This window comes from Desmodus rotundus, chromosome 2, assembly GCF_022682495.2.
Source record: "Desmodus rotundus isolate HL8 chromosome 2, HLdesRot8A.1, whole genome shotgun sequence".
Taxonomy (NCBI): Eukaryota; Metazoa; Chordata; class Mammalia; order Chiroptera; family Phyllostomidae; genus Desmodus; species Desmodus rotundus.
In genome coordinates this window covers 186326553-186342154 of record NC_071388.1, presented here as the reverse complement: position 1 = coordinate 186342154, position 15602 = coordinate 186326553, and the positions used below count along the sequence as shown (strand labels likewise).

The following is a 15602-nucleotide window of genomic DNA, read 5'->3' as shown; positions in this document are numbered from 1 at the left end:
GCCCCCTTATATAGCCCTCTAAAAATAGCTCGCCTCGCACCGCCTTGTATGGCAGCAGGGAGATCCTCAGCGCACCAATCCGCGCTCACCGCCAGGGACAAGCCCCGCCTCGGACCCCGTTTTACGCTACCCATTGGTTCTCAGTGACTTCATGAGCCTCCTGTTTACCTTACATGGTCACACGCGGCCTAATGGACGCCCTCCTCCGAGATCCCACGGCTGCGCGGAGAGCGGGGTGGTGGGAGGGAGTTTGGGGAGGGGGAAGAGCAGGAGGAGGAGAAAAGGAGGAGAAGGGGGAGAGACTACAAACTAGCAAGGATGGGGTGGGGGTGGGGAGGGAAGGGAAGGGGGGGTGGGGAGAGAAGCGATCGCGAGAAAAAAAAATGCAACCTCCCAAAATAAAGAGCAAAGATTGCATTAGGAGCGAACAGCGCTGCAGAAATAGATGGCAGCTTCGTGTCAGTGAGTTTGCATCCCCCTTCCTGATCCACGAGCTGGAGTGATTAGAGCCCTGGAAGGCAATTGTTACTCCCGTGGAGAAGTCCCCTTTTCCTGGCAGCCGTCTGCACTGTACACGCTGGATGCCTCTCTCCATCCACCCCACTCTTTTCTCTCACCTTCTCTCGCCCTCTCTCCTGCATTGATTTTTTTTTCCTTTTTAGTTGACTGAAACAAAACAAAACAAAAGGGCCACTGGATGTCTGCCTTCTTGGGGGGTGAGCCAGACAGACTGACAAACAAACAGACCCAACTGTGTTCGGGGGAGGGTTTCTCCTCCCGTTTTGCCCGGCAGCAGCAGCATGGACGTGTTGGCTAGTTATAGTATATTCCAGGAGCTACAACTTGTCCACGACACCGGCTACTTCTCAGCTTTGCCATCCCTGGAGGAGACCTGGCAGCAGGTGAATGATTTAAATTACTTGTGTAAATCGTGTGGTGGCGGCGGAGACGCAGGGGCTGCGTTGGTGTGGGCTTTGGGTTTGAATTTCTTGTTTTATTTTTTCCCCTCTTTTTGGCTGTTTGTTGTTTAAAATGTTTTCGGAAACAGTCATCTGTGCTTTACCTCTCCACCCACCCCCTAACCCCTTAGTGTGCCGAGCCGAGCAGCCGGTCGAGCTGCCTGCGTTTCAGTCACCAACATACGTACATCCTTGCGCCCACGTTGTTGGGCTCACTGTCCCCTAGCAGAAACCTGCCTAACTTCTGGGGTTCGGAGGAGCGGAGAGGGAAGGCGGTTTGGGGTTTTACGAGCCGTGGCTGACAGGATACCGCGCACGAGCTCGCCTACCTGATACCTTAAATCTGGCTCATCTCTTTCAACTGGTACTGACAATCGTCAGTTCGCGGGGTGGGGGTTAGTGTCAGTAAAGAATAGGAACTTGATTTTGAGATTAGAGAGTGGGCAGCAGCGAGAGGAGCCCAGTGACAAAAGATACTCAAGGCTGTCAGGAGGAGGACGGGAAGATGCAACGCTGACCATGCATTGTAGTTTTCCCCAGTGCAGTGCGTCCAGAAAGAAAACACCCTCTATGTGCGCCCTTGTTTCCCTTTTTTTTTTGTTTGGGGTCCCTTTCCAGTTAGACAGCAAAACCTCCGGCAAAGGACACGGTGTGCTTCCCTGCCTCTGACTTTGTCTTCGAGGACTAGTTAAGAAACTCCTTAGGATGCTGAAGGGCACTAATGCCAAGTTGGCTAGGCGTCCCAGTGAGGGCAAAGTGGGGCTGGTGACAAGTTCACTGCGCTTTGTGAAGTGGAATGAAGTGCTGGTCAGTGAAAAGTGCTAGAGGTCTGCTGCAGAACAGTGGTTTTCTCAGCAAGAATTAGGAGCTGCTGAGGGGACATTCTGCAGGAAAGATGGTGTGTGGGAGGTGAGGGGTGGTGTAGGTATTCTTTGAAAATTCTACAATGTGCACCAAAGAAAGTCCAAGAAAAGGGTCTGGATTTACACTTCAGAAGTGTGAACTTGCACAGTCCATCTTGGAGAAATCCAGTTGCCCTTGGGGAGGGCTACAGAGGCTTGGTGTGTGGCTGCTCTTGTAACTTCCCGGCTCCGTGACAGCAGCTCGTTATGGCTAATGAACGGCTGATTTTCCTCTGCCAGGATCCGAAGTGGGATTTGCCAGCTCGAGGCTGGGATGTAACAGTTGCTGCTTTAGTGAGTGAGGTTTGGCTTTTGGTACAACTAGCCGAGTGGCAAAGCTGATCCTCTGTACCATTGTTGTTAGTTGCTGCTGTCCCTTGATTGGAGGCTGCCAGTTGTCCTCCAGGTATTGGCATCTGTTGTCTGTGTGTCCACGCGTGCATTCCTGCTCAAGGATGCTGGCAGATATCCTTGACTTTGTCTCTGAATGCACACACAGTACGTTTTTAGCATAAGGTAATTTCTTCAGTACAACCTTTCCCTATCCTTAACGAGATTATTTTATGAAGGGTCTCACTACATCTTCTTCCTCCTTTTATTTCACATGCTAATTGAACCAAAATGCCCGAGTTTCATTTCTGAAATAGCTGTCATTTCACACTGTCAGCTCACTGGTGTCAAATGGTTGGGTATTAACAACTGTCTAGACAGGTTAGGAAGGGACTCCGTTGATTTAGTCAGCCTGCCTAAGGCAGCTCTTGTTTGTGACTAACTGTTAAGCAGTGTTGGAGGGAAGAAAGTTGGCTTTATTTGTTACAACGTTCTCTCCTGATGAATCACACAACTTTGTTTTGGTTCAAGTTTTCACAGTAGTAAAGCCTGTTTTGGGGGCAGGCCTCTCCAGAGGAAACCTGCTTTTTTACATCAGTTCATACCACGCAGGAGAAAATCTAGACCTGTAAAGAAACATCATTGGTTGGATAATTAGGGGATGTATTAGATCTATTGTTTCCTCAGAAGCCTTCTCAGCTTTTCCTTACCCCCTCTTCTCCCTCCCTCCTCCATCTACCCCTTTCAAGGAACCTCTTTCATAGTTTCTATCAGCGGGCAAAGGAATTTTCAGCTCCCTCCCACCCCCATGTCTTGCCTTAACCCTCTCCAACTGCCAACTACCATCATCTTAGAACCCTTTGCCAAGCTATGTCGGAGGCATACACACAGTCCATACTGAAACATAGCTTGTGGGGAAGCACTGCTAAATAACACCACGCAGAGGAGCTTTCTGCTCTGGACTCTACAGTCACACTGCTCTATGTAAAGGTGACTCTGACTCTTAAGTTCATACTGATGACAAAACCTCCAACCTCTCTCTCTTCCTTCCTCCCGCTCCCTGCCCCCCTTCCCCTTTCTGAGTGTAAGGAGGGGGGGATGGTTATATGCAACTGTTGGTTCCAAATCAACCATCAGATGGTGAAATTCTGAGACTGCTTTACTCAAAAAGGCTCAAGAAGGTTGCCACAAAGAACCCGAGGCGGGAGGAAGTTTCTTCATGCTCTGGAGTAATGAGATTTTAGAGGTCAAATGAGGAGCAATTATTAGATGTTCTTTGGAAAGTGAACAGTGTACCTGGCCTCGAGGAGATGAGCGAAATACAGAGATTCCAGTAATCTGATTTGATTTTGTTTGTATAGAGAGAGTGGCTTGGATGAGAAACCCAAGAAGCTCTGTGCATTTGCAAATTGAGGATGAACAATTTGGGGATTTTATTTTAAACGTATGGTCTGGGATAACTGTCCTGCTGAATAGTCAGTGACCCTCTGACGGCCCTTCTGTCACAGGGTCATATTTTGACATTGAGTTTTCAGGCAGTGATCCACATATAGCTCCAACTCTGAAAATCATTACTGGTGTAATTTTCAAGTCCAGATGGACATCCAACATTAACTGCTCTCCGTTCCTGGGCTCTGGCTGCATACTTAAGCACGCGGCCCAAGTAGCATCCTCTCTGCCTGTCATACAGCTGTAAATTACACTGTGCTTTTGTGGTCTGTTATTTTATGGAATTCAGCTGATGCACAAGTCTTAACAGCTACCAGCCTTAACCTCTTTGGAAACTTGCAGGACAATTTTCCAAGAGCTGTCTGAGCAAAAGTAGGAAAAAGTCAAAGGGATGACAGAAGCTGGAATAGCTCATAGGGTACCACTTGGGGGTGGATAAAGGGAGAGCCATTGATGAGTTTTGTTGCCAATAGAAACCATGATTTTTCTGGACCTACTGTTGACTTTAAAAATAAAAAGGATTTGATACAATATACTTGGTTGTTTTTCTTTGGGAAGCTACAAAGACTTAGAATTTGAATATATTCTTTATACCCAGCCTGCTTATTTTGTGAGTGCAGGTCAAGTAATGAGGTTCTCAGTCTTGTTTGCGTTTAGCTCTGCTTCATGCCATTTTGTGGCTTGGTGTATTTACTTGAAAACTCTTATGGAATTATGCTTGTTGTTAATGCTGATTCATAATTGGCAGATGGGGTCAGTTTCAGGCCTCCTTTTTGCTCAGAGAAAATTTTCCACTGCTACTGGAAACAAATAAATAAATCATAGAACATTCCTCCCTCCTCCCCCATTTCCCCATTGTTTTAAACTAATGGCATACTTGGCTACTGTAAGAACTAAAAGGTCCCCATAACACTGCAATTTCATCTTGGTTTCAGGCACCCTGAAACACTTTTACAGGCCTTCGGAATGAGGCATCTCTAGGGGACAACCTACAAAAATGGTTGCCTTCCAAGAACGGCCTCATGGTACAGGGGATGGGGTTGGATCTGTGAGCTACTTTGCTTCTCCCTCTGTATGGTGATCTTGCCTTCGCACGCTGCCTTCTATAGGCCTGAGCAGCCAGGTGCTGTCTCAGACAGAAAGACAAAGCAAACTGGAGGGTCCCTGCATCCGCAGGTTTGCCTCTTTCCCCAATTTGCAGAAACCCTTGTCATGAATTAGAATTTCTTGGCAACAGCACCACCCAGGGAAATTTGTAGACACAAAGGAGCCTTGCTAACCACACTGAAAGGATAAAATAGCTGGTGCCTCCTTTTTTTTTTTTTTTTTTTAAATGTGATTTGTGTGCTCTTCAGTTACCATAAGTCTATGTGTTTTTTTTTTGAAACAGTGTCTTGGTAGATTACGAAAAATGAGAACTGCCCCTGTTAGCCAGCTTTTTCTGTATAAGGATGCAATCACTACATAAAGTGTAGCTTTACAGATGAAAGCACATGTGAATGCGATCAATCACATACTTAGCCTTTCGTTAAGATTCATGTCCATGTTCTTTTTAATAGATACATCTTTGTGTAGGTGTAGGTGTTTTCAAACATCATTCAGTCTACCTGTTTGCAGTTTGGTATTTTAAATGTTACAATGCAGATATTCTTACTATGTCTGTCTTCAGTGGGTGGGGGGATATAGAGGAAGTGGTGACTTCTTTGTTCTCCACAAAACTCCCACCCCCACTTCTTACCCTGAGCAGAATGTGATGTTGGGGTCCAATCCATTTAAAGGGCAGAGCAGAAGATGCACTGTGACAGGCTCACCCTGAAATGATTTATGTATGGGCATGTCAGAGACCTGCAGTCTTCAGATGTGGGCTCTTGCTCCCTCCCTGCCCGTTCTAAATATAAATGCCAGTGGGGGCTGTTTGCCTCTCCACTTAAATGGGAAGAGTTTAGAGAGGGTCCTAATGGGGCTTTTAGTAGCCATTCTTTTCTAAATCTTCAGATTCTTCTCCTTTCAGAGAATTCCCGTATTTTAAATTTTCAGTACAAGAAGGCATTGCAATCTTCTTTAATCACGCTGCGCCTGTTGGGGAAAGAAGAATGCAGTTTGCTCTGGCCAGTCCCAACGGGCTCCTTTGGGTAGGGCAGCTGCCCACACGCAGTAGTAGAGGCCCCTATCTTTGCAGTTTGTAGTAGCGTGTAAGGGGCTTTTACCACCTTTGCTGGCCCCCAAGATGGGCAGACGCAGAAACCGCCTCTGTGATTCTGGTGCACTCAGTTCTATCAGTAAGCATGTGTGCAGGAATTGGGATTTGCTGAAACTTTAGGACAGCTCCCCAACTGAACCTGCGTGATACCCAGGGTGAGGGGTGAAGATTTAGTCTCTACAGTAAATCCCGTTGCTTTCCCAAATCAGTCGAATGCTTGCTTTGCATAAACAGGTGGAAACATTTTAACCCAAATTGCCGAATCTTACCAAGTGCAGTGATTAAGAAACTCTACTAATGCTGTTAAACTCTGAACGAGTGACTGTATCTAATCATTAATGTCACAGGTAACACTGACAAGTTAAGAAACACTCCTCTGCCCAGTTACATCGTGTGTTATCTTAGAACATCCGCATAAGAACACATCTTTATTCAATGTAGTGTCAGAGTCCCCGAAATAAACAAAGTATTACTGTGAATAGGACATACTTTTACCTGACATTGACCGCTACTTTGCCTTTATTTTCTGCGGCTGATTTGGAGAACTATTTTTATTGCTTTGAGTCCTTTTTGTCTTCCTCACTCGGTATTTCAGTGGGACCCTGAGAACTTGGTCCTGCTGAGTGTATTGTATCTGTTGTAGTTTCCATTAGGGCAGCTTCCTGCTGCCCTGTCTGCCCCATGTGTGATGTGTGCGTGTTACAGCGGAGCAGCAGTGACCTTGGAGTATGGGCCCAGGAGCAGCCTGCTTGAGATGTGAGTGACTTCTCATTTCCTAGTGAAGCCATTCCTGATTGAGCTGGTAGATGCGCCTAGTCACACCTTGTGGGATTTTCTTTGTTTATAATAAAATGTGGTGTGAAGACTATTTCACAGAAAATAATCTCATTTCTTGATTGTAGTTATGTGTAAAATACTGTGTGAGTGATGCAAAGTTGCATTGGATCCAGATTCTGCCTTGGATGAGCTCGACTTCAGCAGAGGAGAGTAAGGATGTCCAAAATTAAGCAACACAAAAGTAGAATACAATTCCCCAAAAAAGAGAAAATGTAAGTTCTCTGAGCTTTTGAACGTTTAACTGTGCCTGCCTATGTTTACCCACGTTGTTATAACCATGTTTATAAAACATGCTTGAATCTTACTAAGTTCTGTTGTGCTTTTAGCTAATGGCACGGGTGGGCGGGCAGGTGGCCCTTTTAGGACAAATGAGTATACAGTGTGAATACACGTCTGTCCATAATGGCCAGGAAACAGCATCCATGTCTGTGTCATTCGGAAATGATTAGAGGTAATTAAAATAATTAATGTAGAGCCATATGCAATGTCTATTTCTGAATATGGGTTTATTGATATTTCCTGAGGGCCATATTGAAAGTCAGGCCCCAGGCCCTGTACCATAGTTAGGACCATAGACTCTCAGAATTTCATATCCTTAAAAGGGTCTTGGTTTCCACAACTGCAAAACACTAGGGTTGTCCCAAGTGACTGTTAAAGCCAGATGAGACATTCGATCCTCCAAGTCCACTGCGCTGTTATCACCGATGGGTCCCAGGCTCTTCTGCATGACTGAATCAGTTCACTTGCCTTTCATCACCTTGTTCTGAATATACTTTGAGCCATTTCTCCTCCCCACAACCCCTTGCCTCTAAAGGGAGCCAAGAAAATCTCTCTGACTTTGGACAGTACTGATACATGGAATTTTGGAATTGTCTGAGCCCTAAATGAATATGTGGGGGAAGGCTTATATATGCAACGTAATCCCTTTTCCACTTTTAATAATGTGTGGTAACCTGGAAAATGTACAGTGCCCTGAAAACAAAACAACAAAAGCTCCCAGTTACAACTTGAATCGTATAAAAACATGTACTGTCACTTAGCCCTGGCTGGCGTGGCTCAGTGGATTGAGTGCTGGCCTTCAAACCAAAGGGTCATTGGTTCGATTCCCAGTCAGGGCACATGTCTGCATTGCAGGCCAGGTCCCCAGTAGAGGGTGCTCAAGAGGCAACCACACATTGATGTTTCTCTTCCTCTCTTTCTCCCTCCCTTCCCCTCTCTCTAAAAATAAATAAATAAGATCTTTTAAAAATGTACTGTCACTTAAATAACAAATGGAGGGGAGTTAAGGGAGAGCATTGAGAGAACGCGGTGGGGAGTGCGTGGATGATAGAACTGAGGTTTTATGTAGAAAGCATCGGATGTGAAATGACTTTGTCTCTGACAATAGATGCCTCTCCAACAGTAGGCCTACAGGAAACTTTAACAACAATCATGGGCCGATTCAGAAAACTTTTTGGAAGTGTTTTTAAATTTATTGAGAGTATTGGATGGACAGTGAGGTTGTAATGTTTTACAGATTTAAACAGAAAATACTGAATGTTGTGATAAGCAGTTGGAAAGAAAGTCAGCTTCTGTAAGGTTTTTAAAAAGTCCTTTTTGGGGCTGGAGGATGATGAAGGAGGCCTAGTGTTCGCACTGTGCTAGTGAGGAAAGGCAATGTGGGGTTGCTCTACACTCCTTTGCCCAGTGAATTTTTGCCCTTCTCTACCCGATCTCTGGTGGTTATCATGGTGAAAATTCTTTGTTGGTGGTGGTTTCACAAATCTGTTTCGCTACTAAGATCTCTGGAATGGAGATTTCCATCCCAAATGGAGGCTACTTGATTTCCTCAAAGCTGTAATCTACATCTCTAACTCTGGACATGTTCCTGAGTTTCAGGCCCACACACCTGACCTGGGAACGTGGGACTGACCACACAACAGGCTTTTTGGGTCGTCCTGTGATCACCTCAGCTGGATACGCAGCAGAGTTTTCCTCCTCAATGCTTCCCTTCCTTTCCTGGCTTTCTGATTTCTTTTACTGATAAGAGTGTTCTTCCTGTGATCTAGGTTTGAAGCTTTGGTCATCTTCGGCCCCTGTCTTTCCCTTGAATCTAATCAGCTGAAAAATCCAATTGATTTGGCTCCTCCCATATTTCAAGGTCTTCAACTTTCTGCTCCTCTGCCATTGCCTGAAAGCAGCCCCTGTCACCTCCCCGGGACTGACTTTCCACTTCCACTACCAGGGCTTCAAGTGGTCAGGGGTGCCCCGTGACACAGAGGATGAGGCCAGACTTCTACGAGTCAAGATGTTCCAAGACTAGGTTTAGAGAATAGTTTACGTGTTTGTCCTTTCGTGTGTAGTAAAGGCCATCCAAGTGGATGGCTCTGCTTTTCCTGCTTCTGTCTTTATTTGTGTCATTTCTGTCAGCCTTTTTCTTCCTCCTCCCTCTTCCCCTCTGATCCTCTTTGTCCAAATCCTACCCATCATTTAACATGGTTGCCACATCTTCCAGGAAATTCCCCCCCCCCCCCCCCCCCCGCCCCTTCCTCGGCCAATAATAATTGCTACTGTTACTGAATTCTTGTGTAGACCTTTGCATTTCCTCATGATGCTTTTCAGTTTTGTCTTGTAGTACAGGTTTCCTTTTTATTTTCTTCTTTCCCCTGTTGTCTTATTTTTCCAGTTGGGTTGTATGATTTAGAGCAGACTTGATGCCTTAATTATAATTTCAATGGTAAACTTTTGGTACAGAACCCCACAGGTTTTTAGAGAGCCTTGTGCTGGGCATTCCATGGATATTTAAGGATTATCAATTTGACTTGATTTAAGATTTGCCTGTCTGTAACAATGGTTTTTCAACCATGGGTGCGCCCCAGGCCAGTTAAATGAGTGTCCATTTGGGTAAAATGAATAGCAGTCAGTGTTTAAAGCTTCTAGGTGATTCCAATAGGATGCCAAGGGCTTACAGGTTTAATAGTGTGTGTGTGTGTATAGTGTGTGTGTGTGTATATATATATATGGTGTGTGTGTGTGTGTGTGTATCAGAGTTGTAGATGCCTACTCCATTTATAGAAGTAGTTCATTTCTTGTATAACTCGAATCTAAGTGTAACAGAGGTTCATAATGAAGCAGGACAGTGCTGGTGGATGTTGTTCATCTAGCTCATTGATTACTAGTGACTGCCTGACTGTTATTCCATCTTTATTGCTTTGCTTTCCCTCACCTGAAGTGTCTAATGCAGCCCCTTTTGGCTCACATTTCCTATGACCCACTAGAGGTTTGCTTAACCTGGTCAAATTCCGTTTCTGGTAACTTTGTGTTGCTGGGCCTTAAACGCCAGTCGTGCTGGCTGCGTAATTCCTTCTCGGAAAGCCCTCGACCATGATTTTCCACTTACCTCAGCCTGTGCTGTGGCTTTAAAGGGATGGGCGCGTGCATGAACATGTGTCGGTTGATGCCAGATAGGCATCAAGTAGTAGCTCTCCATATTTGTTGCTGACCTCCCTGTTTGGAAGTAGACTCTATTTATGTGGAATTTCAAAGGACCCATGCTTCTAGTAAGAGGAACAAAAATAAACTGGAAGAATTGCTGCTGAGGACATTCAGTCAAGGAGGCTACCTCCCCGTCCATAGAAGGCTTAGCTCTTGTGGTAATGACCGTGGGCATGTGGTGATCTTCACAAAGAAGCCTTAGAAATGCCTCTATTTCAAACTGCGATGTTTGCCAAAATGTATGTACTGTAGTTACATCCTTTCATCTATAAACTGTCTTTGATAGGGGTACGGTTGGCGAGAAAGAACATCCTGAGAGGAGCTCAGAGCTTAGGGTACAAGGATGCCTTTTGGAAAGCTCAGTCCAGCTGTGAAAACGGCAATTAGCCGTACAGCAATTGCTCTGGGAGGGAGTGCCTGCCTGCTCCCGCTCCCGACCCCATGCTCACCCTCACCTTCCAGAGCCCAGTGAGCAGGAATCCAGTGGAGTGGTCATAGTGTCGGCTCTTATTTTTGGAAAGGCAGCAAATTTGCTCAGCGTACAAAGGAGTGGAAATAGATTCTTCCTCTTGAGCTTTTGTTGCTGGTTCATTTGGTCACGGTTAGACCCTGTTAATAGAGCACAGTTCCTGCCCATGACGGGGAAGGATGTCTTCTGTGAGCGGGCCCCAGTGCAGGGCTGACTCTCCTGTGAGCTACCTGAGGTGCTGTTCAATGTCGTTTTGAGTAGCTTGCTTCACTCCTGCATTCCAGGGGTTTGTTCAGCCCTCACTGTGCATTTGCCCATCTCTATTAAAGTTCTCACTTTCTTTAATATGGACCAAGAGATGATTTCTCTTGTTTACTTGTGAAAGTCTAACAAACATCTGTATTGAACTTCTGTTCTCAGGATCTTAGGGTGTTTTGCTCACAATCCCATCATTGGCACATTCCTTCTGTGACTAAGGAGCAGGCAGGTCACAGAAATTCCCTTTCAGAGGTGAGAAAATTGGGGCAGACGAAGATTTAGCAAGTTGTCTTAATGTGGCTACAAAGCAAATGACTTGCAAAACCAGTGTTGGAACACACTTTTCTCTTTCCACTTGGCTAATCTTATTCTCATAATAAGGATCATAATAATAGCCAATATATGTATATCAGATACTTCCTAGAGGTAATATTTTTTGAGCACCTTATATTCGGCATTTCCTTCAATTCTTGCGACTGCCCATGTGTTACATACTCTGTTTACCCCCATTTTACAGATGGAGACATTGAGGTTAGAGGTATTAAACGTCTGGCCTAAAGTTACACAACTTGGAAGTGGTTGAGCCAGGATCCAAACCCAGGCAGTCAGCTCAGTACTCAGAATTTTTCCATGTATACTCTCCTAGTTAGGTAGGAGGCAGCAAGGTAGGAGGCAGCAAGGTAGGAGGCAGCAAGGCAGAAGCCCAAAGTCATGGCCTGGCAACCAGTGGAGATCTCAACCAGTAGAGATTTGAATAGCTTTCTGGCCTTTTTCTTGGGCCTTGGATTTCTCGTCTATGAGAAAAACTAGACTATACTAAATTTCCTTAAAGTCACAGTGTTTTTAGTAGTCAGGTTGCTTGGAGGCTTTGAAATAAGGCAGATCCGGAACCTTGAGAAAACCACACAACATCTCTCAGTGTCATTCCGTCACCTGTGGAGTGGAGTTCATGATGCCTGCATGTTAGCTCTCCTGTCCTGTGCCCAGCACATAGCGCCCACCTAACACTTGCTCTTTCCTCCCCCATTCTCAACAATTCTTCCTCCCCTCAATGCTCTTTTTCTAAATAGTATCCCTTGCCCCTCTAAGATCCCAGTGATCCAGGAGGATCTGAGAGAAGGTGAATGATGGGAGGCTGGGCAAGGGAGTGTGCTGAGCATCAGACATGGCATTCCTTCATTCATCCACAGGAGAGGCCCTCCTGAAGTCACTTGTACTGAGAACCGGAGAAAGACCAGCCATACCCATTACCCCCAGAAACTGGCACTCGTTTTGACATCCTTGGAATTTGCTCAGTCTGTTCATGCAAATAGCCAACTCGTTCCCTTTTCTTTCTCTCCAGTTTTACTTACGACTGACTTCTCTAAAGTTTTTCCAGTATACTGTTATTTTTTTTTAAGAGCCAGAATTAGGCACATCTAACATAATACAGTGCCGGTTACTACACCTGCCGTTTCTGCCTTACCTGATGACTGAGCTTACAGCAGCTTATGAGAGTGAAGGAGGTTTTATGAGATCTATAAATATCTCAGATAGGATTTTTATTTCATTTTCCCCCTTCGAATAAGACATAATGGAAGCACTCACACACACAAGGAATATTCTTTCCGTGATAAAGTAGGGCATTTTTGAATTGGCCTCTGAAAAGCAATAATTTGATGTGGTGGTTCGCGTTGGGAGTTTTATGGGGGAAGGGAAGCAGCATGCATATGCCGCTATAAAACTCAAAGATCATTTCCTCCTGTGAAGGGTTAGCGCAGCACCTATGGAGAGATTTATTTCAGAGATGCCAGCCCTGTGTGCGGGCTGCGTTCCCTCCTTCTGAGAAGTGTGTGTTTGTATTTTCTTAGATATATAGAAACCGTGGGAGGCAAGCACCCCTGGCTGGGGGGGAGGGGTTCCCTGACAGAAAGCTTGCAGTTCTTGGTCTAGCGGCTTCCGGCCGTCCAAAGGGAGGTGGTTCTCCACCTCCTCCCCACTTCAAGGGTTTTCTGGGAAGATTTCACACCGCTTAACAGATCACAATTGGATTTTTTTCTCTCCCTGAAATTTCACTTAAAAAAAAGTCTTAAGTTTATCCAATTTAAAAAAATATGCAAAAACCAATGCCAAGACATAGAAAGATTTTTTTTTTTTACCTTGCTCATTGACGAGTACCTACAAGGAACCCTCAACTTGTAACTTAAAAAAAATACACATTTTTAAAAACAAGCAGTGACGGCTCCAGGTACCTCACTTTTCCTGTCTGTAAAATGGAAATCAGGAGCTCCATTTGCCGTGTCTTACTCAGGGCCGTCAGGACAAATTTAACTACAGATTTAACTATTGTTTTTGAAAACTTGGTATCTGACATCATGACTACTCAGATTGTTTGCGTGATGGCTGGTTTTTGCACAACCTCTCCTTACATATGTCTCTCCCAGTTCTCAGTAGCTTCGTGTTCAACTAGATGATAATTCAGTTTGTTCTCTGAAAGAATAAGCCATGTGAGTTTAGCACATTTGAACCAAAGGCAGGCAGAGGATTTTTCCCTAATGCTGTTTAATTTTTTTTCCCATTTAACGTCTCATCTCTGTGTGTATCGTAACCCTAGCCCTCTGGCTCTGCTACATGCACCCACTCTTCCATGCTTATCATCAAAAGATGTGACTTCTCTGGTCCTCAGGGTCCTCGTGTGCATATTGCCAGGTAGAGGTAGGAGCGGTTACACAATCGGAGATACAAACAGGAAGCGCTTAGGCTGAACTGGCTTGAAGAGGTGTTTTATTTGGCCAGCATGCGTGTTTCAAATTTCTTTTTAACTTGAACGCTTTTAGACAGATCATGCACTCTTCAATTAACCTTGCCCCCACTGCTTCCACCTTGTTTCATTTCTGATCTCTGGTCTGGTGAGCATGCATTTGGGTTTTGACCCAAAGACTGGAAGCTCTGTAAGGCCCCTTCCTTCCCGCAATGCTGTGACTTGGGGACAACCTTTATTTCCCCATCACTACCGCAAGCCGGCTTGCTTTCTACTCTCGCCCAGAATCCATGTTCAGTTCTTTTTAGATTTCTGTACTTTGTTGAATGTCTTTGTTTGGGACTCTATTTTATAAAGCAGCTTCCAAATTGCAGCTCAGTTTCTCCTAGTCATCCAGGTTCTGTTGTAGCTCATCGAAATCTGGGGTGGAAAAGACCATCTGGTTTACCCCTCTCCCCGCCTGGGCTGAGCAGTTGCTCCGGAGCATGTTTATTCCTTATTGGTTGGTATTTGCAACATTTTCCAATTTGGAAACTGACTCTAAGTTTCCTGAGCATACAGCCTCTTCTTGGTCTGAGAACAAATGGGACAATACCAAACAAAAAGTTTTTTTGGTCAGACTGCCCTCATTAACAAGGGACTGCTATTGTCTTGGTTTCTTTTGTCCCTCCCAGAGATCCAACTGGTCAGTGTGAGAAAAACTCCTTTTTGTGGAAGGAGAACTTGTAACCAGTTCTGAGGTTTCCGAGTCTGACGTTGGGACGTGTTGTATAGAATTCCATTAACTGCTTTCACTACTTATTTTTTTGTGGAGCTGGATTTTATATGACTTGTTTCACTGAGGAAATGATGCTTTTTGTGTGAGGAACTCCAGAGCATTATAATAAAGTACTTTCCTGAGGCTCGAGTAATTTGCTTTCTCCCTACCCTCGGCCCTCAAATACTGCCAGCAAGACGCTTGGCCTTCATTTTCTGGTGCTTTCAGGATGCTATTCTACATTAGGGGGTGTTTAAACAAATTTTATTCTTTTTTATTGGCTACCGTATATTACTCAGGATATCATTTAGGTTGACCAGATGGTGCTTTTCAGGGTCATTCTTTTCCTGTTAAAAAAAAAAAAAAAGCCATTCCTTTGAATTACTTGATGTTGAGTATTCCTTTTTGTTTTCTCCAATCTGCAATTACTTTTTTCTTTTTAAATACTTCTGAGTGCTAAGTAAAGGTCCGGGGTCATTATGGTGTGTGTGTGTGTATGTGTGTGTAAATTATTTTTAACACTAGTAACTGTTTATCTTACTATATGAACAAGCTACCATTAAAGTATTTCTTAAAAAATACTTCTAGAAAGGAGGGAGGGAAGGAAGCAAAGGAGATAGGAAGGGAGGAAAAGGAAAGAAAGGGAGATATTATGTGGATTTAAAGTGCACTTGCATAGTTTTCCTGTGAAAAAGAAGCAGAGTGCAAAGCTTTTGTCTTCCCACCTGAGATGTGCCCGCCTACTTTTTTCTCCGATTTTTACATCTGTGATCTCTTTATGCTCCTTGTTTCCAGAGACTAGGATTTTACCAATATTAGAATTTGAGGACCACTTGGCATCTCACGGCAGTCCTCCTCAGTTTGTAGATAACCTGCCTGCGCTTTAGAGATCAGTGTTTACGTCCAAGCCAGAACTGGACCTTCAAGAATTGGGGACCACTTTTCAGTATTTTCAGTGCATTTGTACGTTGACACAGTTCAGGACGTGGTGCAGGCGCCCATGGCTCACGGCCACGCTTCCCAAAGGGCGCCCCCGCCGCGTTCTTCATGAGCACCGCGTCAGACAACATCAGAACCCCCGTGGGAGGCAGCATTTTTCCCTTTTCGGTTTTTCTCCCCCAAACCTTCCGATTAATTCAAGGAGAGAGACTCAGCTTTGTGGGAGTATGTCTCTAACACCTAAGGCTTAATACTCTTTCCTTCTCCTCGTCCTCCTCCTTCTCCATC

At 44.8% G+C, this 15602-nt stretch overlaps 1 protein-coding gene across 3 annotated transcripts in view; it reads left to right on the top strand.

Annotated features, from left to right (window-relative positions):
• The first annotated feature begins 361 nt into the window (after window positions 1-361).
• Window positions 362-15602, top strand: part of KLF7 (KLF transcription factor 7) — an 85044-nt gene continuing 69803 nt past the window's right edge. For all 3 annotated transcript variants that reach the window (XM_024563954.4, XM_045198157.3, XM_045198156.3), the window contains exon 1: window positions 362-902. In XM_024563954.4, coding sequence (XP_024419722.1) covers window positions 801-902 — 102 coding nt within the window. In that variant the 5' untranslated portion in view covers window positions 362-800. The remainder of the gene's footprint in view (window positions 903-15602) is intronic.